Here is a 24,488-nt window from a genome sequence, read left to right as displayed (position 1 = left end):
TAGACTGCTATCTCGTGAAGGTGGTCATCGCCATCAGTGTTGAGATAGATAAGGCAGAACGGCGGCTTTCGCTAGGACTAGGGAGTGCACCCGATCCTGAAATTACGATAGATTCACAGGTGGAGCCTAATACTGAGTCCACACTGTTCCCCATTTGTTTTCTTTAGGTTCAGACCTTGTCCCAGACTTTTCTGAACATAGAGAAGTACATAGTTTACTGGAATATAATGGATCACCTGCCCCTAAAAGGAAAAGGAGTTGTAGGAAAATCCAGCAAAAACAGGGGACAGCAAATAAAGACATAAAGGTTCCAGCTCCTAACCCTAGAGTGGAAAATCCATCCAATATGGGGATTATGTGTGATGCGCAGGTTAATAAGATCATAGCAGCTCTAACCCTCACATTAGAAACATATCTTAAGCCAATAGATAAATTGAATGGCGAGGTTGTTAGACTCAATGGGATACTTAACAATTCTGAAAAGTCGCATAAAGATAATATAAACAGGCAGCGGGAAGGCTCACAAGGTATAGGAATAACACCTGCCCCAGGGAATATATTTTATACCCCAAGGGATGAAAGGGCTGGAGCATCGGTAAGCTCTAATCCTGGGGTATTAAATACAGTAGATGATCTAGCTCCCTTTAGGACAGAGAAAAGAATTATTGAGGAACAGCCATCCCTGTGAGGCAGGAAGCCAAGGTATGAGGAATAATGAGGCTACACAGGTACCCATAAATCAGTCAGAAAATGATCCAGAGGTGGTAAAAAGGACAAGATCCATTAATTTGCCTCCGGATTGCTGTCCGTATGTGGCAGTATTAGTGAACATCCCTCCCCTTAGTCCGAGCATAACAGAAACCCATGCCTCTCTTAAAAACAAAGTGTTGGATTGGTTAAATCGTAACTGTGGCTACCCTGTCAGCCATGCAGATTAGATCCTTATGACAAGAAGAGTAAATTGGATTGGCCCTTTAAGGAAATCAAAGAAGGGGGACTGTGTCATTGATAATTTAAGAATCCATATTATGCTAGGAGTAGTTTGGAAAGAGCTTCTGCTCGACCAGAAAATGATGGAGGTATCTTACTCCTTCCACTTGGTTTTTTCTATAGTCACTTAAAACAAGATACATCCATGGTTTCAGATCGGGTTCACCGTAGAGCTAATTGGGCTATGCCACCCCCGCTAAATTTTGCCCTGCCTACCCATAACAGATTCCTACCACTCAGCACCCTTGAGGAGAAGGACTGACAAAGCCCTGCCCGCCATATCAATGGAATGGCGGACCCAAGGAATATGAGCCAACAAGGGGCAGAGGGGTCAGTAGGACAATTGTTATTCAGACAGGAGTTAAGTCCACAGGGGGAAATAAGTATTTTGGAAGGTATGAACCTGAGTAAAGAGCAGGGTGAATTCACAGAGGGCAATTATAGTGAATTTGTAGAAAAAGACCATCCGCCCCAGGTAGGGATCACTATGACTAATGCGACCAGGGATGACCAGCCCTAGATGGCCCAGGTAGTTAAATTCACAGAGAGACCTAAAAATAGTGGGTTTAGTATAGCCTCATGGAATATAGCCGGATTGAAAATAGATATGTTAGGTTGGATGGATTTTGTTAACAAACATGACATGATATGCCTCCAGGAAACCTGGTGTTTAGAACATGTTAACCTTGACGGATTTGTCTCTTATAATTTACCTGCTTTGCGTTCTACAGCCGGTAGAGCAAAGGGGGGATGGGTAATACTTATGTCCATCAATCTGCTCATTGAAGTTAAAATATTTATTAATGTTGGATGCCATGCACAGGTACTTTGGATACATCCAAAAAATAACTGTAGGTTAAAAATCCATTCCGCTCGCGGATTTGTGGATTTTCGGCAATTTCTCGCAAAATTGCCGAAGAATCGGCAAATCCGCTCGCGGGCGGATTTTTTTTTGGGCCCACAGGAAGCACTTACAGTTAAGGCTGGTGCTCGAGTTGAAGCTAGCTTTGTAACCATTTTAGAATGGCGCCGGCAAGCTGCCAGAGTTGAAGTTGCTTACTTGCAAGTTGCAACGTCAACTCTGGCAGCTTGCCAGCGCCATTCTAAAATGGTTACAAAAGTTAGCTTCAACTCGGGCACCTGCCTTAACTCTGTAAGTGCTTCCTGTGGGCCAAAAATTAAACCTCAACAGGAAGCACTTACAGATATAAATAAAGCAGGTGCCCGAGTTGAAGCTCAAATTCAGTAACGTTTTAATCAGCCCAAAACATTAGTGAGCGCGGTCGAGGCTGGGCAAGTGTGCTTTAACCCCATATCTGCAGTTGAAAATTAGCTGTAATACTCTAGGGAGGTCTTTGAATCCATGAGTTTCTCGAGCGCAACCCCTGTGTAGTTCCTGTGACCAGGAGGCTGCTTTCTCCTCACCAGCTGCCCTGCTCGCTCTCTGACCCTTTATACACAAGAGGCATGTTGACACGCATAGAAGCCCCGCTCGTTTGGCCCCGCACCACACTCTAGCTGTATCAAACGTCTTCCCGGCCTTTCCCAACTATGATGGACAGCTCACTCAAGGGACCTCGGCGCCTTATTGGCGCGCTGGCAAAGTTACAGGCACACATGGTCAGTGGAGACAAATCTTCTGGCCCTTTACGCAGCTGCAGTGTAGGAAAAGCACTTTACATTTACCCAACGAGGTAGCACTTACTGGATTAGCCAGTAGAAAGTACTCCAGTTGAGTAGAGGTATTGCACAAAACTGTGGCATCTTCGTGGATAACTATGCAGGGCAGGATTCATTCTGGCACGAGGCTCCTGTCACAAAAATTAAACCTCAACAAGAAGCACTTACAGGTATTGCAGGTGCCCGAGTTGAAGCTCAAATTCAGTAACGTTTTAAGCAGCCCAAAACATTAGTGAGCACGGTCGAGGCTGGGCAAGTGTGCTTTAACCCCATATATGCCGTCGAAAATTAGCTGTAATACTCGAGGGAGGTCTTTGAATCCCTGAGTTTCTCGAGCGCAACCACCGCAGCAGCAGTGTAGGAAAAGCACTATACATTTACCCAACGAGGTAGCACTTACTGATTAGTGAGTAGAAAGTACTCCAGTTGAGTTGAGTGCAAATCGCGAAAAAATCTGCGAGTTTGCGGGAAAATCCGTGAATGCCCTATTTTTTTGCGATTTTGCGTGAATTCGCGGACCGCAGATCCGCAAAATTCGCCCAAACTTACAAAAAAATGGTCGGGAAGTTTTGTTAATCAACTTCTATAACAATTTGTTTGATTGTACACGTTACAAGGTAGTTACAGAACTGGAGAACGTAATTGACAAATTGGGTAATGATGAGGATGTTAATTTTGATATCATTTGGGTGGGTGATTTTGATATGCCATTATGTCCTTTGTCCGCGACTAAGGTCTGTGGGTTTAAGAACGATATAGGAGACGATTGTGTTCACTTTCCGCACAATTCTTATAGAGAAATCTTAAACACATTTATGGCTAAATTTGGCCTGGACATAATGCAGGGTGAAAGAGATGGTAATGAAAATGTGATCCCTACCTTTACAGGTAGAAATGCCAATACTATTATAGATCATGTATTGGTTTCTGCAAATATTGTATCTTTCTGTACCACACCGGGGATATAAGACTTACTATTAAGTGATCCTAATTGTATTACCATGACTTTAGCTGTAAGGGGCAATAGATGTCCAGCAGTACAAACAATGATTGGCAATATAGCTCCATGTAGACCCAATGATACTAGGATAAAGTGGAACGGGGTCAATCCGGACAAGGTAATAAAAAATATTGTCACCAATTCCTACACTGAGATTCTTGAGAGCTTGGATACTTTTGTAAAATTAATGGAGTAATTAATAGTATCATGACTACGACCTCAAATTAGAAATTTATGCAGAGTAGAGGATGGTTTGACCATGCATGCACTCACTCCCTGAACCAACTAAAACAAGCACTGTCTAATAGGACTAGGGATATGGCGCTTGTTCAGAATTTAAGACTGGCTTACAATTTACAATTAAAAAGAAGAAAGAGAGAGCTCCAAGAGGATGCCTGGGACAAATTAACAAGGGCCGTGGACACATCTAACAGCCAGCTGTTCTGGTAAACAGTTAACTCATCCTTCCTAAAAAATGAGGAGGTTCCTGAAATTACATCTAATGTCAGAAGTGAGGCATGGGTTGCACTTTTCTCTAGCATTTTTAACACAGGAAATGTAACTGTAACGGATCCCGGGGATCCAGGTATCTTGCCAATTTTACCCCTAAATATCACACTAACGGAGTTAGTACAAGGAGTTAACAATCACCTGGCCCGGATGGTGTTCCTATAGATGTACATAAATCCTTGCCTGCTCTTTGGGGCCCCATATTAAATAGAGCATTTAATGCTACTGTAATAGAAGGAGCGCCCTTTACGTTGGGGGAATCAACAATTATCCCAATATTTAAGAAAGGGGACAGATCTAAATCCAAAAATTACCGGCCGATTTGTCTTTTAGATTTGTCAATTAAAATTATGAGTAGGGTTCTACTTGTTAGGCTAGAGGAGTGGGCTGAGGAAAAGGGGATTTTAACACAGTCCCAATATGGTTTTAGGAAAGGGCAGGGAACCATTGAACAGTGTATTAATTTGGATTTAATAATTGGAAAATATACACATGCAAAGCAAGGGTCCCTTTTCCTTTTCCCTGGCCTTAGCAGCGCATTTGATCTAGTGGATCATGCCCTGTTATGGCCGATTTTACTAGGTCTCTGTGCCCCGGAGTCTGGCAAGGCTTTATGAAAAATTATTAACATCTGTTCGGTATGGCCAAAGGGGTGAGTGTACCCCCAAGTTTGAGGTTATATCAGGCATCAGGTAAGGCTGCGTCCTTGCTCCACTGCTCTTTACACTTTTTATAAATGAAGTAGACGCAGCACTTAAACCTGTAAAATCGGATGCACCTCAGGCGGAGGGTCAGGGTGTGCCGATTCTGCTTTACGCAGATGATGCCGTACTTGTATCTAGAACACCTATAGGCCTACAGAGGTTAATAGACACGATTGTTGATTTTATCAAGGGTAGAAAGTTGCAGATCAAGAAGAACAAAACTTACACTATTATTTGTGGCTCAAGGCCTGGGAGAACTAAATCCTTTTTCGTAGAAGGACAGAAAATACAAACAGTGGACAAGTTCTGTTACCTATTGATAACTTTCTCTGGTAATGGTAAATGGTCACAGGAAACGATGAATGTTAGGTCCAAATTGGTAAAAAGTGTACACGGGGTCTTTAGGTTTGCTGCCAAGCTAGAGGACCTCCGAATTAAAGATATGTTGCACATTTACCAATCGAGATGTACCTCAATCGCACTTTATGGCACGGGGGTATGGGGCCTTCACTATCATGGAGATTTGCAAACAGAGGAAAACAAGTTCCTTAAAAAGCTGCTCTGTTTACCAACTTCTGCGTCTTCCGATTTAATACATAGCGAAGTGGGTATCAATTGCCTGACAGAACTAATTGGGTTAAGACCATTGCTGACATGGAGATCTATATGGATGAAAGAAGAGACCTCATTCAATAGAAGCATTATTAAAGATTGTCTCCATCTAGATAAATGTTTAAAGATTCCTTGACTTAATTACATAGTACAAACTTTCAAGGATCTATTTAATATAAATATCTTGGAAAACCCCAATGGAGCAATAGAAATTTCCAAAACTGAATTGAAAAATAAATTTTTGTGGGAGAAAAAACAAGAACGCCAAAAAAGTAATGGGCATTTAACAACTTGCCAGTTCTACTACTACCATTTAGAAACTGAGGGATTCCAAGCATATTTATATCAGGTAACTAGACCATCACATCGATTTGTTCTCACAAGAATGAGATTAGGCCTCGTCCATCACCTGGTAGCATTTCCCTGTGTTAAAAAGTATCCAGCTTCTCCTTGCCCATGTGATGGACATACAAAACAGAGCACCTTGCACTTCCTCCTTATATGTGATTATTAAATTTGATATTTTCCATTGCTTAGTCACTTTTACAATACTTAACGCTTATAAGGTTTGCCCAATTCTCTTTGTGATGGTATTTCTACTCAAAGCAATTTGCACTTTATTTTCTTTTGTCCTTTTTTTCTCTGCCTCATAAACGCTTCATTTGAACTATTTTTCATAATTTTAATTTTGAACAATGTCGGCCAGCATTACTGTTTTTTTACAACAACTGAATTCTGATTTGATGCAAAAGGTCTCGTTTTTTATGGTCCTTGATATGGTTAAGGAAAAATATTAGTGTGCAGTAATGATGTTTATTAGCCCGTCTTTTATGTTTTTATGTGTACCGTTTTTGACCATTAATCTGTAAGTTTTTCTTTTATGGTTCCTTTCAAGATAATCAAATAAAGCTGATTATAACTATAACTATCTAATGCTACCTATAAGGATGTATGATAGACCAACCCATGCGTGTACCAAGCATACCTTAGCCTTTACCATTCTAATACCACTATCATGCATGTCTTTAACATACATGTCATTACCACAAACATACATAAGGGCACATGATAATTACCATTACCACGCTTACCGTTACTACGCTTACCACTACTAGGCTAACATTTACCATGCAATTTATTTTCCTATGGGAAAATAGTGTTAATTACAAAATAAATAAATACTAATAAATGGTAGCTAAAATAGATAGCAAAATTCTACACATATATATGATTACAATGAAACAATTGTGACATTACATACTATAGTAGCAAAATATTTCTGTAACTAAAAACTATTTTGCGTGGAGCATTTCCAAGCAACGTAACACAATATGCCAAAAAACATGCAATACATTGTTAATTGCTTGTTTGTTTTGTCTTTCTAGTATGTGTATCATTTTTGGTCCTTATACCCCATCAATTGACCATAGTAAGGTAAGGTGGGGAACCAGACTGGGACTGGTAGAAGTCCTGAGGAAGACTGGCATGACCTTCTTTTGGGGCACAGTAAGACGGTCGAAACATGTTGACACTAGCAGTTTAAGGAGGGGTGTTTTTGGGAACCTGGTATTCTCTATAACACACCCATCCTTCACCATTTTAATCCTGGCCTTGGGGCCTGTGAATAAAGGGTTCTGAAAGGGCACGCATGAGCCAGTTTTAAGCCCTTTCTTCCCTGCGCCTTTTCTAGCACTGTACCCTGTCACCGGATAACACATACTTTGACACTATTGCTTTTCACTTTTATGTTGTTTGTTCTCCTCCTCCCTATGCTCTTTCCTGTGTGTGGCTATGCTAGGATGTTTTGTAAGCAGACCCGATGATGAAGCATGTCACACACACTTGTGTGTGAGTGAGGGCAGTTTTCAAAAACACAATTTGTGCCACTGCATGCCCATCACCCTATTTCAGTTTCTTTTTCTTCTCTCTACCCCTCTTGGTGGTATCATGTTATATTAGGGGGTTCGGGGTAGACGACATCTATTGAACCTCTCCCCTTCTCTGTGGGAAATAATACATTGTTAATTGACACAAAACATTTCCAACACAAAAGTACCACACAACCCATGATAAACAACACATCACTGCGCAAATCATTAACAAATGGTTTCCAAATGACGCAGAACAACATAAATCAAGGCTACACTTTAAAAATAAATTCCGCATTTCCTATAAAAAACTTAAAAACAGATCTAAACAAAGCACAACCAGTTCAAGAAACAGTAAGCAGGTTTAATCTCTACACCTTTGTCTTTCTTAGGGTACAACGTAAACAATGTCCTTTGTACCCAAGCAAGATGACTGTCATTTACTGCGAAGAAGGTCAAAAATTGATAATTTTCCACAAACAAAAGAATGATACATTTAGTCAGAGCTTAAATCACAGAAAGAAACAGTTTGCAATGAATATTTCATTGTAAATGATTGATTATCACCTAAAAACATAAAAGTAGACATCCACCAATTAGTATTCAGTGGTACATTGCCTTCTGACTTGACCACACACACCACTGAGACCAGGAGACTACAGCCCACCCATTTCCAAACAGTGCCCTCTATCTACACAAGTAAGTATATGCTTGCCATTAATCACCCTAACTATAAAACTGGAAAAATTAATTAAAAAAAATATATTTTAAATTTTCATATGTTCTGTACATTACCTTCAAACCCCACCTTCGATCCAGTTTATACTGTTCCAGCAATGTAAGTTACTATTCACCCTCGTATTCTGTAAAAAATAATAGCAAAAACATAATTTAGGTAGAACCCATGAACTACTCAGAAAAGGTGCTGGACAGCATTGGGGAGGGGAAGATTTCCTATTCTATCCCAAATACTTACATAAGGGAATGTGCTGGACAGTGACTGGGGGCAAAGTGACTATTGTTACTGTGCCAAGTACTTACCTCAGGGAAGGTGATGGACAGCAAGTGGGGGGCAAAATCACTATTCTACCTCCACCGTACTTACCTCGGGGAAGCTGAAGGACAGTGGTGGGGGGGGATTACTATTCTAACTCAGCCAAGAACTTACCTCAGGGAAGGTGCTGGGCAGTGTTTGGGGCACAATTACAATTCTAACTCTGCCAAGTACTTACCTCAGGGAAGGTGCAGGGTAGTGACTAAGATATAAGATTCCTATTGCAACTCCGCTGACTACTTACCTGTTTTTCTTTACATTAGACTGCTGGACATTAAAATGCAGGAAATTCCAGCAAATGGGAAGCAAAATTAGTGAAACGTCATACACCATATTGCAAGGAATTCAGCACTGTACCGGTAAGTAATTCCCCAAAAAACTACTTGCTGCCAAGTAAACAGAACCTCAACAAAATTAGCAAATACTTCACCATTTTCTTGCTAATCTAGAATAGATATACAAGTCTCGGACACAAATTAAAACCTCTACAATCCACCACTGGATATTGGGAATCACGAAGGAAGAGAAAACAATACAACATGTAATACATTTGTAAGCAAGAAAAATGCAAACATCCGATCCTAACAACTTTCTTCCCACAGAATATAACCCTAATAAACACCAAATTTATCATCCCCCAGAAACAGACTGCATCAATTAACAATATATATTTTTTTCGTGGCAAACAGAATTTCGTCAACAAAAATAAAGCACACTTTTAGTACATTGCAATCATGATTTCTTTTTTTGCCTATTTTTATCCAACAGATTATTGTAAAATAGAAAATCGAAATAAAGCAAGCTACACTCAGTCCTGAAGAGGAAACAGGCAGCTAAAACTTGGTGGCAGCATTTATTGTAAGAAGAGATTAACTGAGCGCAGGAGTCATTGGTGATGTGTTACAAAGGCAGAGCAGTAACTCTGACCGACACTGTGGAAAGGACTAGGGGGCATACCCTCTCTGCCTCTGCAAGGAGATTAAATTGAGGGAGAACATCTAACAATTAAAAATGCTAGCCTCTACCTCCAATGAGCCCTGTGGGTCATTTTTAAAGGGAGGTAGCCCAAACACATCCCCATGTATGTTGCTAGTACTATACATACAGTATCAAATGTAAGGAGAATGGTTCAGAGACAATAACATTTGAGTAACCCCCAAAGGTAACACCAAAATCCTACTCTGATATTAAAATCCGCTTGAACTTACAGTTACTTTTACTAACAAACCTTTCCTACTGTATTAAAATGAGAACCCTCTCAAATGATTATAATTAATACTACATTCCACCATTTGGTAACCCTGGAGAATACTGAAATTTGGATGATAAAAGGAACTTCAAAGTCAGCTCCCCATCCATTCACCCATACTTACACTTTTCATGGCAACATTAACACCACTACCATCCCATTACTCCCTGACAAGCAATTTTCAGCTTTCACTAAACTTCTATTGGTAATAAAATCCAAAACAGAAAAAAAATGTTCTTGGAAAAGTATAATTGATTTTAAATTACAGATGATTAATACAATTACTAAAATGTAACCCGACACACAAAAAACATGACAGTTTTGTGTTTGGACAGCCTGAGTGTGTGGATGAGTTCTACACATTAATTATACAGTTGGAATAGTTTTCACAAAATGAGGAAAAAGTTGCTCCACTCCTAAATTACTTCAGTATCACTTAGATTGCCCATCTATGCAGGTCGGGTCACAGGAGGAAGCCAAGGTTTCCCATTGACTGCTGGAACTCACTTCCTTTATCGAGGGCCGGACTCAGGCAATTCAACTTGGCAGCTTTACAGGCACTAGGCACACATCCACCTGTGGAGCCCCGCAGGGGTCGTCATTATCCCCCTTATTATTTAATCTTTACCTCCGCCCTCTTCTCCATTCCCTTAAGAAATTTAAAGTCACGGTGTTCAACTATGCGGATGATTTACAGCTACTATTCCAACTGAACATCCCTGATGCCGTGTCCGAATTTCAGAACACCATGAGACACATCCAATGCTGGATGAACGAAAACCATCTAAGACTTAACCCGGGCAAAACAGAACTACTTTTGCCCGGGAACAGTTTATCCAGCTGGAGTGTCAACTACTGGCCAGCAGACCTGGGCACTCCTCCTGTAAGGTCCACTGCTGTAAAGAGCCTAGGGATCACGCTCCATACGGACCTGTCCTTAAAAACCCAGGTGGGTGCAGTGGTCTCCGCAAGCTTTTTCCAAATGAGGAAAATAAAAAGAATTGCTCACTTGCTCACCCAGTCTGCCTTAATCCAGGTCACTATTGCCCTGGTCATGTCCCGCTTGGACTATTCCAATAGCGTCTACCTGGGACTTCCAGTGGGCCTATCAAAGAGACTTCAACTAGTCCAGAACCAGGCGGCTAGACTCATCCTACAACAGCCAAAATGGTCTTCTATCAAACCAGGACTAGAAAAGCTACACTGGCTTCCGATTTCCCAACGCATTGCTTTTAAAGCTGGCTGTATCACCTTCAAGGCCACACAAGATAAAGGCCCTGCCTTTATTCGCAGCCTGGTTTCTAAATATATTCCCACTAGAAGCCTGCGTTCTGCTCAAAAATCCTTACTGGAGGTGCCTCGCTTTAAAAGGAAGCGACAGGGCGGCTGCTGCTTTCGCCATCTAGCAGCTTCACTCTGGAACTCCATCCCCTTACCGATTAGGCAGAGTAAGGATTTGCTCACCTTCCGCAATGGACTAAAAACCTGGTTGTTCTCTCAAGCCTACCATTAGCCTCTGTCAGCTTAGTGTTATGTTGTTCGGACTCTTCATACTTCCTATAGCGCCATGAAGCCCACGGGCGTACGAGCGCTTTATAAATTGATTTTAACATAACATAACATAACATAACATAACATAACATAACTGTTACTTGACCTGTTTAGCGGAAGGTGTAAAAACAAACAATGCCATGGAGGGATGGCACATTCATGCAATAAGCCTATTGGACAATATCACTCTAACCGTTATCATTTCCTGGGAATTTGGACAAAAAGCAAAGTTTCCAGGAAATGAGAATTACAGAAATATTTTCTGGTAGTCTGAACCCTCATACATCTAATTAAAACTAAGAAATGTCTGGTAAAAATCCATAGATTTCCTTTCATGGAAGCTTAGACTACCTAGACAATATTGCATACATTTTGCACTACTAACATGAACTAATACCCTTTAAAATTACTCGCCTGTTCGAACAAGGTTTTCAAATTCAAATGGTATTATTGAAAAAAGTTTTAACAATAGTTTATGTTCCTACCTGTAGTTGTCTTCGTTCTTCAACTCTTGGTGATATTTCATAAAACCTGTTGCCAAGAGTCTTGAGCAGTCCTAGAATCCAAAGAGTTTAACCCAAATCCACATGCTATACTCATTTAAAAAACAAAACAAAACACCTTGTCCAAATATTTGGTACTCGACAGAAAAGCTAAATATAATCCAAAAATCAGTTATTAAAAATAATCTAATTTCTGAGATGAAACAAATCCTGCAGCAATCCATCCAGAAGTCCTGAGTTCTTCCATCAAAGCCATGTCTTCGTCTTCTAAAGTCACAAAACAATAAAAGCCGCAAAGCAAAACAATTTCAACATTGTTTTTATTTCAAAGAGGTTTAAAAAAGTTGTAACCATGATCTGTTTCCAACTTTTGTTAAACCTAAATTGTAAAAATACAAACGTCCTGATGTGCGTATATGAAAACAGCCTGCATGGGATGGAAAAGTCGTTAAAACAGCATTGACAAACAGTCCCTTACTATAAACTCTCCTTACAATAAACTTAGCCACCAATATGTTTTTACAACTCCTTTAGTAAATATACTAATAAAAAACCTATAAAATAATGTTCAAACCTTAATACTCAGGTATTAAAATGTATACCTGAGTATTTGTATGTGTGCTGCAGAAATGAAATCTCTCCTTGCTGCATCAAGTTGAAGAGGTGCTGGATTTTGGTCAAATCCATGTCTACAAGTCTTTGCATCAATATCATGTATGCAGACTCACGGCAGATGATTAGCAAATGGGGAGCTTAGCTCGGTTCCTGAGGCCTCACCCGTTGAAGCTCTGAGTCGCCCACCATGCTGTTATAAGCTACAGGGCGCTCCTGGTGGGGCCTCAGTGCCCGCCACGGCAGCCCACCGTGGGTGCGCACCCTCCCTGATATGTGTTGGGCTTAAAAGATAAGGTGCAAGACGACTGCAACGACCAAAGCTCCAGTTAGATGAGGCCATCTTTGTACACATGTTGGCCAGGCCAACTCTGATTTTTGTCAAATACATGTCTATAAATCTTCGTAGATATGAGCTTGCGTCAAGATCCATGGTCGGATGCTCAGGAAGGGCCGTGAACCATTCGGTCTAAGCTTCCTTGAAGCAGAGTAAAGCAAGGCAGGGCATTGGGTAGCATTACGTTTGGTTGCAAACCAACACAAATCACCATTTGAATTGGTTTGTGAAGACCAACCTGGATTTTGCTTCAGGTCTGTGTTAGATGAGTGATGCAAACTCGATGCAACATCTTTCTGGATCTGGCATTTTGTGTCTCCATGTCATGTCTGATGTTGCAGGCCTGCAAAGTTAAAACTATAACCAAAGACCTGTGACTTGTTCCTGCCAGAGAAGGGGAACTGACTTTGATTGTGAAATAAACCCACACAGAGGTTTTTATTAGAATAGTGATCCTCTCTAACCACATACCCCTGGTTTTGACAGCTGGTGAGAGGGGTGGAGGCATCCCTGCAGCAGAGGGCTGGAGGAGACTGCTTGGAGACAGGGCAAGAGCAGGCGCTCTCACTGCACACAGGAAAGGATCAGATTGTGGAAGGCTGCGGAGGGCTGTCTCTGCAGACAGGGGAGTGAGGACACTGAAGTCTTCTTCCATCTAAAATTTGAAGCACAATGGTGAATTCCCTGAAGAGCTGGAGGCCGAGTGGACGTGTTCATGGCAGCTGGGGCTGGATCCACACAGGTGAGGCAAGTGACGGGTGAGACACCATGACCGGTGCCTGCAGTTCCTGCACACAGAGCTCACGGTGAAACCTCTTGTCCTCTCCTCCCTGGGACCAGCTCTCCCATCTCTTGTTGACGTCAGACTTGTCTTTGACCCTGTACAGTGCTCCGCTACCTTTTGGCTAGGCTCGTGCAGAGACATACCAAATACATGCATTGACACATACATGTTCACCTGTGGTGCTGGTCACTGCTGCAGGGTGAGAGCTGACCTTCATCTTTGGGGGTGGGAGTGGGTGTGGGGTGCACTGCCAGGCTGCACCTGGAAAATACATCTCCCTGCAGATGTTTAATAGGACTCTGGGGGTTCACTGCAGCTAAGGAGTCCTACAGGATGGCGGCCCACAGGGGTTGCATCACCTGTGCCATTGCAGTGTCCCTTCTATCAGTTGAAGGATGACCGGGCAGCAGAAACTGCCTCTCAAAGATTTATAGCAATGCCCGCCAGGCTCACATCCCATCCTTGGGTGGACAAATGATGCCCCTGGGTACTGTGGAGTATTAGGGGCTTGTTGATAGCGTTTGACAGGTCAGTGTTTGTTTCTGTCCCCAAGCCGCTGTTTGAACTGTGAAGTGCAACAATTATCAGTGCGCAGTGGGCCCCGCAGGACTCTGGGCGCCGGGGCCACTGCACCTTCTGCACCAATGGGTCCTACGCTGCTGCCTATGTGCAGTGCACCATCAGAGGCTTGTTTGAGACTGTTTACCAGGTTGGCTCAAAGTCCAGTCCCCTCCTGTCTTACACCCTGCAGTGACAAATCCCAATTATACAGGAAAAGGTCACATTGACAAAAGTATGCAGGTGTCTTCTCGAGATGAGAACAGCCCCAGACTAGTTCTACTCGCCATGCTTTTCAGAAGTGTTTTATCAGCGTGAGTGCGAATGTTTCTTCTGTTTTCAAAGAGCAACAGATTTTATAAAGTGTCTTCTGCTTTTCACATGGTCCTTCTATATTGGAGACACTGGAGTCAGCCACCATGCTTGCATTGAAAACACCAAGGCCTCTGTCTATATTGGTTCTGAAGAACCTGAAAGTGCCTTTATTCTAAGAAAGTGCCATCCCCACACCTGCACCAAGTCCCAGCCCAGTCATGGACAGGCCTGAGTCACTGCCCACTATCAAAGAGGTCATTATTAATAGCAGGTTCACCTGTTTGGCTGCTGAGATTTAATCAGGGTACATTCCTTATCAGACCTGGTAATTACCAAGCGCAGTATATATTTCAACACTTTCTAATAGGGCTCCTTGCACAAATATTCAATTGTGTTCGGAGACCCTTGCCTTTTCTATTACTCTGTCCCCTCATCAATCTGTTAAGGGATTACTCGTGTATAGACCACCTGGCGCACCCGGCACGTTCTTTGAAGATCTGGACTCCGTGCTGCTGGGGCTGGCCCTGAAAGCGGAACATTGTATCGTGGCAGGGGATTTTAATTTTCGGATGGATGATCCGACCGACCCTGCTGCCATCAAACTTTTCGAGGCTATGACCCCGTTGGGACTGATCCCTCATCTACAGGAGCCTACGCACGAGAAGGGGCACACTCTTGACCAGGTATTCTCGTCTTCCCCTCTCGAGGAGATTGAGATTACACCAGTACTATGGTCTGACCACTTGCTTGCCAATTTTACGATCAAAGGCATAGCTAAACCGGTGGTTGCCCTGACCCAGCAACAGGGTCGTGTTTACAGGGCATATCATCGAGTGAACCCAGAGATGTTGGCCCTGGCCGCTGTGGATCACCCATGTTCCCTCTCGGGTGATCTGGACAGGGATCTGGAAACCCTGCAAGACTGGCTCCTAAACAGGCTAAATGATCTTGCCCCGGAATTGACACCCCGCCTGACACCGAAACGGGTCTCGGCACCATGGTTTACCGCAGCACTGTCGGCTACGCGGCAGCAGTGCAAGGTAGCCGAAAGAGCCTGGCGGGCTCAATATGATTCGGTAGCCAAATTGACCTATAAGACGGTGGTCAAGGCCTATTACAGGGACATTCGCCTGGAAAGAAAAGCATATTTAGCTAGGAGAATAGAAGCTGCGTCCAACTCCTGCAAGGAGATTTTCTCCATTGTGAGAGAATTTACTTCCCCATGGTCTAACACCTCGGATGAAAAACCATCTGGCACCTGGGCTTCGGATCTTGCTGATTTTTTTACGAGCAAGATCCAGCGCATACAGGATTCTTTTCCGTCACCTGGGCCCATGGGCCTGACTAATCCTGTGACCACCTTATCCCCACGGGCTTGGCCAGGGGTGACGCTGAGCGTGTTTCCACCGATCTCTGTCCCTGACTCTTCAGCGCTAATGGGCAATCTTAAATCGGGTTCGCCCCTCGACCCATGCCCTGCTAAATTTTTAGCGAAAGTTGCTGAAGTGATCAATCCTCTGGCAAACCCGCTGCTGAATCTTTCGCTGAGACAGGGAGTGGTCCCGCAAGCCTGGAAGCAGGCGATGGTAATTCCATTGCTTAAAAAATCAGGCCTAGATCCAAAGGCCCCGATTAATTACAGGCCCATCTCCCTGCTGCCGGCTCTCACGAAGATTGTGGAAAAGCACGTACAGGCTGTGCTTTCCAATTTCCTTGAGACCAACGAGATCCTGCATGCCACCCAGTCAGGTTTTCGTCCCCATCTTAGCACAGAGACTGCGCTCCTTGAGGTCTCAGAAACAATTAAAGGTGTTCTGGACTCTGGGGGCAAAGCCATGCTAGTGATGTTGGATTTGTCGGCGGCATTCGACACCGTCCCCCATGATGGTCTTCTTGCAAGACTCTTTGAGATCGGTCTACGGGGGACGGTGTTCGACTGGTTTACTTCCTTTCTAGCCGGCCGCCGGCAAACGGTCTGGGCGTCGCCAGATTCCGCTGTGATGCCGCCTCTGGGAGTCGGGGTCCCACAGGGCTCTATTTTGAGCCCGACCCTATTCAACATCTTTATGACCCCATTGGTGGCGTTGGCGGAGTCGTATGGCGCCCAGATCGTATCCTACGCGGACGACACCCAGCTCCTCTTCTCTTGTAAGAGAGGAAGAGACTTTGATGAGGAGAGTATCCGGGATTGCCTTGGGGCTGTTTTTCAATGGTTCCAACTGAACAGCCTCAAGTGCAATTCCGATAAGTCCGAGGTACTCTTCTTCGGGTGTGACATAGAGCCAGACTGGCAGGCCTGGTGGCCGATTAATATGTTTCCCCCGTCTTGTTCGTCCCAAGTCGCCAAGAATTTGGGGGTCAAGATGGATAAGGGGCTAACATTGAAATCTCAGATCCTTGGGGTGGCGGGCACCTGCTTCAGCATCCTTAGGATGTTGTGGAGGTTCCTTCCCTTGTTGTCCGAGGAGCACAGGAAACTGACAGTGCAGGCTTTGATTGGGTCCAGGTTGGATTATGCCAACATTCTCTACCTGGGCCTACCAGAGTACTTGCTGCAGCGGCTCCAAGTGGTGCAGAACGCTGCTGCGAGAGCAATCTTTGGATTAAACAGACGGGCCAGTGCATCGGGCCTGTTGAAATCCTTGCACTGGCTTCCTATCCGGAAACGGATCGCTTTCAAGGCTCTGACTCTGGCCTATAAAGCTCTCCACGTGGTGGGAGCAAAATACCTTCAAAAGAGACTGGCCTTCTATCAACCGACCAGGTCTTTGAGGTCGGAATCTCTGTTTTTGGCGGTTGTCCCGCGCGTGAAGAGAGCGCGTTTGGGAGGCCGCTCTTTTGGATTGCTGGCACCACAGTTGTGGAACTCTTTGCCGCTTGCTCTGCGGGGAGCTACTAGCCTACTTGCTTTTAGAAAAGGCCTTAAAACCTGGCTGTTTAGCCAGTAGCCTGTTTTTCCTGTATGTACTTGTTTGGTATTCTTCCTTTCTTTTATCGGTGTTATGTTATTGTGCTGCAGCCTTCCTTTTCCAATAAAGCGCCGGGACACTCTTTTTGAGTAGCCGTGCGCTATACAAAAGAATAAATAACATAACATAACATAACATAACATGTGTTTATGTTACAATTTGCAGGGACACTCATAATGAGGACTTTATTCAGAAAAGCATAAATATCAAAGCTGTCATAACTTTTCAGACTTCTGATTCACACAATCTTCTCACCTAGTTCAGGGTCAATGATTTGCAAATCAGAAGGTTCAGAAAATGAAAGCCCGGACGGGTCCGGCAGCAGACGGAAGGTGGAAAATGTCACACACAATTTCTAATGAATTCGTATTTCAGTGACATGGATCAGCAGTGGGTTTAGAATGTAAACTAAATAAAAACTGTTGTCTTTTCAGAGTCCCATTTTCCTCCAGCGGTGATCAGAGAGCTGCTCATAGTCCTCTCTCCTGTTTCTGGATTTCCTTCTGAGTGAAACAATCGCGGCCACAATGTTGCCCATTTGGAAGAGTTTATTTCTCTTTATTAAAAGTTCTCCTCTCGCCTCAGAAGGGGCCTTCTGTAGTTTATGTGAGCAAAGCATAGTACAGGTGCACTAATTGTAGGGGGTATTTCCAGAGAAGGAGCTGGATTGTGTAGAATTCTTTTTTAGCAGGGGTGGGGCAAGGAGGAGAGCGTTAGTGCTTCTCAGAGGTCGTTAGCTGCCCATTTTGCAGAGTTTATTGGCAAGCTCCATTTTGATGGAGGACTTTGTGTGTGATGCATGCGTTTTTGTAGGCGGATCTGCCTTCGATGGGGAGCCATTGGGGAATTTTGAGGGCTGGGGAAATGTGGTCGAACCTTTTACAGTCGGTGATGAGCCTGGCTGCAAAATTAAGTACAGATTTTAGTGGAGCCAGGTGGGCCTTGGGGATTCCGGTGAGGGTGGCATTGCGGTAATCAATTGGAGAAAGGACCAGGGATTGAACTACTAATTAAAATCTTCAGTTGGGAGAACGGGTTTGATTTTCTTGAGATGACAGAGTGAGGAGGGCTCCTGTAGCCGAATTTTTGATGTGGACATTGAGGTTCAGGCTGTTATTGATGGAGATACCAAGAGATGTTACTGAATTGGACAAGGAGAGAGAGCAGTTGAGGGCATTGAGGTCAGAGATCCAGGTTTGAATGGGGAGAGGGTTGTTTTTAGGGGAGAAGAAAATTATTTCAGTTTTTTGGGGGTTTAGTTGGATATGATTACAGTGGAACCAGGATTGGATTTTAGGGAGGGAGTTATTAAGGTGAAAGATGTCAGCTTGGGTTTTGATCTTATAATAGAGTTGGGAGTCGTCGGCATAAAGGTGGTAGTTGATACCAGCTTGTCCAAGAATGAGGGTGAGGGGTTCCATAAAGAGGTTAAAGAGAGAGGGAGAGAGAATAGATCACTGGTACTACCCACAAATGGTTTGTCTCCTATCTTCAACATCAAACCCAGCAAATTAAAATTCAAGACTGTCTATCTAACCCCACTCCGGTCTCCCTAGGAGTCCCCCAGGGATCTCTTCTCTCTTCCTCTCGGACCCCTAGGGAGACCGGAGTGGGGTTAGATAGACAGTCTTGAATTTTAATTTGCTGGGTTAACAGTGTCACAAACTGCGGAGAGATCAAGGAGGGTAAGTAGGCAGGTTTCGCCATTATCAAGGGAGTGGTGGATATCGTCAACAAAGTTAAGCATGGCAGTTTCAGTGCTGCAGCCTGATTGTAAGGGATCCAGAAGGTTGCATTTTTCAATGTGTTTGTCTAATTGGAGTAAGACACATTTTTCGAAGGCTTTAGAAAGAAGGGGGAGGTTAGTGATGGGGCAGAGATTGTTTAAGTCATTAGGATCAGCATTAGTGTTTTTGATAATGGGGAGACTTGACCCAGTTGAAAGGAGCTAGGGACATTTCCAGTAGCTAGGGAGGTGTTGATAATTGTGGTCCAGGATGGGACAATGATGTGCTTTCGGTCTTGGAGAAGGTTAGAAGGAGGGGATCTTTGGTTTGGGAGGATGGTTTTAGTTTAGCAATGATGCTAAATCTTTCACACTAACAGTGACTCTGTACAATGTTCAGTGCACTATACTAACTGGTCACTGCACCCTTCAGGTTAGTGTGCACCAGTCACTGCTCAGTGCCTTCTGTGCTCTGCTCACTAGTCAGTGTACAGCATGCGTGACTCACAGCTTCACACTCACTACATATTGTCTCTTTGTATGGACGTATGTACCGCATATGTCTCACTGTTCGGTGCACACTCTGCTTACTGGTCGATGTATACCTGCATGACTTGTACCAGGCAGTACCCACTGCTCATTGCACACTACTCTGTGTGCAGCCAGCCGAGCACGCTGCAAGCTGCAGTGTGAACTTTGCAGAGCTCAATACCCCATCCACCCTGCACACTACACACTGCTCATTGTGCACTGTTTGTTTCATGTTACTCACTATTCACTGCCCACCCTAGCCTGGCAATGCACACTGTTGATTGTGCACTATAAATAGCTTTTAGTGCACCACTGATTGTTCATTGCTAAATATTTATTGTGCACTGCACACTGCGTGTCATGCACTGCACATAGGCCAGTGCACACGGTAACTGCACAGCGGGCAGTACCTGCTGCTCACTGTGCATTGTTCACTGCTTACTTGATCATACCCCATGGTACCCTGAATGCTAGCATCTTAAGGACTAAACAAGGTCCTAAGTTTCCTCTAAAGAGCTTTAAGCACTAACAGAAGTAAATACATGTATTGTGTTAATCACACAGAGTTCAATAAAAACTTTACATCTAAAATAATCATACACATTTATAAAAAACAACCTAAATTTAATATACCTTAAATAGTGTTAGATTAGTCTAACCATACTTTTGGGCATTTGATAAGCCAAGTGTAAAATGCCATTAATCTATATATATAAAAACGAATGTAAGTCTGTCTGTCTGTTTGTCCTTTATGCATTACCACACCATTCATCCGATCGCCATGAAACTTTGGGAAGTTGTTGAGTACACTCCCGCAAAGGTTTCTGGCATAAATTCTTTTTAATTATCGGCCCATCAAGGCCCTCATAATCTTTCAAATACTGAAATTGTCAGGGAATTTACGAGCATCGTCAACAGTTTGTCCCCCAAACGGAAATCGGTTGGTGGATCTACATCTGAAGCACGAAAGAAAAAGGCATTACGAGCTTCAGAAACAGACGAACAACGGGAAGCAAGATTAGAAGCTGTTCGAATACAAACTGCTCAAGACCGTTCTTCTCAAACAACGAGCAACGAGAATCAAGATTGGAAGCCGATCGAGTATGCACTTCTCAAGCCCGTTCTTCTCAAACGAACAAACAACGAGAATCAAGATTGGAAACAGATCGATTACGCACTGCTCAAGCCCGCTCGAATGAAACAGGAGAGCAACGAGAATCAAGATTGGAAATCGATCAATTACGCAGTGCTCAAGCCCGCTCGAATGAAACAGGAGAGCAACGAGAATCAAGATTGGAAGCCGATCGAGTACGCACTGCTCAAGCCACACTTTGAAATGTTTTCCATATCAAAATGAATGTTTCAATAAAAATGACACAATGTAAATTAAATGTTATCATAACTAGTTTCCTTAAATTTCCATTCTTCTGAGATCGCAGCAACGTGTGACGGGTGAGCTAGTTTTTCAACAAAAAAAATGGTATTTGATTGTAAAACAGTGTCTGAGGGTGGCTCTGATGGTCTGGCCTCCCTCATCGCTCTGCTGTAAATATAGTTTCCTTAATATTAACAATTCTGGAAAAATGCAAACAACATGATCAAGCATGTCAACTTTATAATTACACAGACGGAAAGCACTCTTACCTTTCAGTTTCAGATTCAATATTCTTCCAAACTCAAATATTGGTATATAAAGTAATCTGAACCTAAAGTATTTCTTTGTTAGTGCACCTTGTAGATTTGATTCAATGTATTCACTGATGAATAAGATTCATACATCAAATCCTTGTTTCTGTGGTTCATCAAGGAAGCAAGGTAATTTTCTCTGCTGCTTTGAAGGTAGTTTTTCTTAGTAGGTCTTTCTGCATAGCACACCTCATTTTAGCCAGCATTTCAGTTGATGGTAGCTTGAATTTTCAATTGCCTTTTCTATGGATGTTAACTTTAATTCCATATTTTATTATGAATATATTTTTAGTTCTATGAAAATGAGATATTTTAAAGATGGTTTTGCTATGACACAATCGCAAAAGTCTATGGGTTGTGTTTTAGTAACGACAGGAAGAATGGCGGTCAGGCTAATACGTGTGTGGTTATCCGCGGACTAGTATTAGTACGGTGCTTCAAGGTCGGAGGACTAACCCAATAACCCCCGTAAGTGTGTGAATCAAGGATCCACACTGAAAAGTGAGAACAGTCCTGGGCACACATTGTGGGGATCTCACAAAATTGCTGTAAATGTTAAATGTTATATAAAAAACAGAGGTCGACACCAGCATGAGTTTGAAATGTTTTATATCATGAAACAACAACTGTGTTGAGCCAAACAACCAGCCGACACGTGTTTCGTCACCAGGAAAAGTCCTGTGACTCTTCAGGGCTAATGCGTGTCTAGAATGGTGTGGGGAGCAGGTCCAAAAAAACGGTGATAATTCCAACCCGGTTAGGGGTGTGCGTAGGAGTCCAAGGAAGAGGCGTGGGTGTTGAAAGGCACGCCGCGTAGTAATCACGGAACCGGAAGGATGATTGCGGCCGCAGGCTAGAGTAAAGCGGTAATGGCAGTCACAAAGAGAAAGGCGGAGGCAGGCACATTGGTGCGGCTCATGTAAGGCTGCACCACATTCTTGTGAATATGCTGCAGCCTTGCATTTCAGAAGTGGCGGAGCGTGTCGTTAAGCCAATGAGGCTAATGCCGCGCTCCGCCATTTCCTTGTACATATCTCCCATAATGTGATATTCTTTTTTAATATTTTGTTTGTGAGAAGAGTCATAGCAGAAATATTACATGTAGTTGAACAATGTGATCATAAACCACTTTGAATTAATGGTATCAAATTATGTTAATTGTTCATATAGTAAGAATATTTAGTAAATATTTTGCAAAACTTTTGTCTCCAAAATCCAGAAGAGCAGTAAATCAGTAATTTTTGGATCTTGTTTTGAGCTCTTTTAATGAATAATTGACCCTTCCCATGAAGGAGGCCCAAACCCAGTTGATGCTGATTCTCTTCTGGAGTCCTCCTTTACTTGGGAACCTTGTGGTAGAGGTAACAGTCTCTCTTTGCGTGACAGAACGTAATGGGAGCAGGGCAGGGGAAAGGCCACTAGGTGGCATGGCAGGCACTTTTCTCAATGCCTGTCAGTTTTCCTCAGCTGCGGCTGTGTTGCTGGAACGTGAGCCGAGGGGTGAAACAAACACCCCTGCAGCTCCCGCAGTTTCGGGGGGCCCCGTCTTTAGTATGTGAAGGTGGCCCCCTCAGCTCATCTGTAGAGAGCTGTGCAAGAGAGGCTGACTCTCAAACAGCTGCAGTGTGCAGCCTGCTCTGAGCTCCTTGCACTGACCCAGGACTGAAGAGAATCAAAGTAACAAGTTACATTGTTTCTCTTCAGTCAGAGCCAGACCTGGAAAAAGGATGGATTTGTGGGCCCCAGAGAGAGCATCCCCCATAGGGCACTGTTCCTCGAAGAAGGGATGAGGCAGCACAGAGCTGACAGAGAGAGGAGGAGGAATGCAGCTCCAGGAACAGGATCTTCTGGGACGCATTGGAAGGTAAACAAGCATTTCAATATATGGTTTTGCAATCTACCGTATTTTCCGGCGTATAAGACGACTTTTTAACCCCTTAAAATGTTCTGGAAAGTCGGGGGTCGTCTTATACGCCGGTTACTAAAAATGGCGGTATTTTTTACATAGCGCGGACTTCACCCGAAGGTGTCAGACCGCGTCTCAATTGAAATGGGTGCCGCTTAGGGAACTCCAGCACAGAACAAAGAACGTAGGCGGTCTTGAAAATAAATTACGGTACTGTTACGGTACCACAGGCTGCTAATGAGCAGAGCAGAAGTACGAACGTTACATAGGCGATGGTGGCACTGTGCAACACGATATCAGCCCCTCGCCAGCCAGAGGCAACTCAAACACTGCGCAAGCTTTAAAAGAAAACAAATGGCGCCGTGAACCCTACCTGGACTGCAGCTGCACATCCCCCAGGCAGACGAGGCGCTCCTCCACGTGTGCATCCCCCAGGCAGACGAGGCGCTCCTCCACGTGTGCTGATCTCTCTCTCCTTCCGCAATTCTTACGCTCATCGGAAGGAGAGGAGCGTCAGTACCACATGATCTCCTCAGTCCATGGAGATAGAAAGGGGACTGTAGGACGTTAGGAAGTGGGGGTCGTCTTATATGGCGAATATATCATGAAACCTACATTTTGTCCATGAAAGTAGGGGGTCGTCTTATACGCCGGGTCGTCTTATACGCCGGAAAATACGGTATGCATTTGCATATATGGTTTGGATTGGAATTGTTAGGTGTGGAATTGTGTTGTGTAGTGAAATAATGTGGCATGGTGTGCAGTGTAATTATGTGGATAGTAATTGTGTGGTATTGTGTGGTATTGAGTGCACTGACATTTTGTGGAGTGTGACTTTGTGTCATGGAGTGGGATTGTGTGTCTTGGAGTGAGTTTATCTGGAATGGTATTTTGTGTTGTGGAGTGGTTTGTAGTGGAGTTTACTTATGTGGTGTGCTGTTAAATATTGTAGCATGATGTGGAATTGTGTAGTGTAGATTGGATTCATTCTGAACTATTAAATAATTTTCACTCCACACTGATGGATTGTGAAATAATCTCTCGAATGCTTACTACATTCTGGTTCTCACCTGATAACTACATGAGAAATTCGTGTGCACAGGACACTCTTTGCATAGACTATAAAGGACATCGAAAGAGAATCTGAAGCACAACTCATTTTATTTTTGGATTGTTTGTGAAGTTAGCTCAATGAGATCTTAGTTTTATAATTCTTGAATAATGTGAACTCTTTCTAAAATGTTCTATTTTACTTATTGCGATACCTGAGGATGTTTCTGCATCACTGATTTGTCAACTTTTTACTTAGAAGCTAATGAGTTGGTAGCAGTCGCTTTAAATAT

At 43.4% G+C, this 24,488-nt stretch overlaps 1 protein-coding gene across 2 annotated transcripts in view; it reads left to right on the top strand.

Annotated features, from left to right (window-relative positions):
• Window positions 1-13,247: 13,247 nt before the first annotated feature.
• LOC147706620 (uncharacterized) overlaps window positions 13,248-24,488 on the top strand; it is a 189,918-nt gene continuing 178,677 nt past the window's right edge. For both annotated transcript variants that reach the window (XM_086933114.1, XM_086933113.1), the window contains exon 1: window positions 13,248-13,412. In XM_086933114.1, the coding sequence (XP_086789240.1) occupies window positions 13,343-13,412 (70 nt within the window). In that variant the 5' untranslated portion in view covers window positions 13,248-13,342. The remainder of the gene's footprint in view (window positions 13,413-24,488) is intronic.

This window comes from Lissotriton vulgaris, chromosome 7 (genome assembly GCF_964263255.1).
Source record: "Lissotriton vulgaris chromosome 7, aLisVul1.2, whole genome shotgun sequence".
Classification (NCBI taxonomy): Eukaryota; Metazoa; Chordata; class Amphibia; order Caudata; family Salamandridae; genus Lissotriton; species Lissotriton vulgaris.
This window is presented reverse-complemented; position numbering and strand designations above follow the sequence as displayed.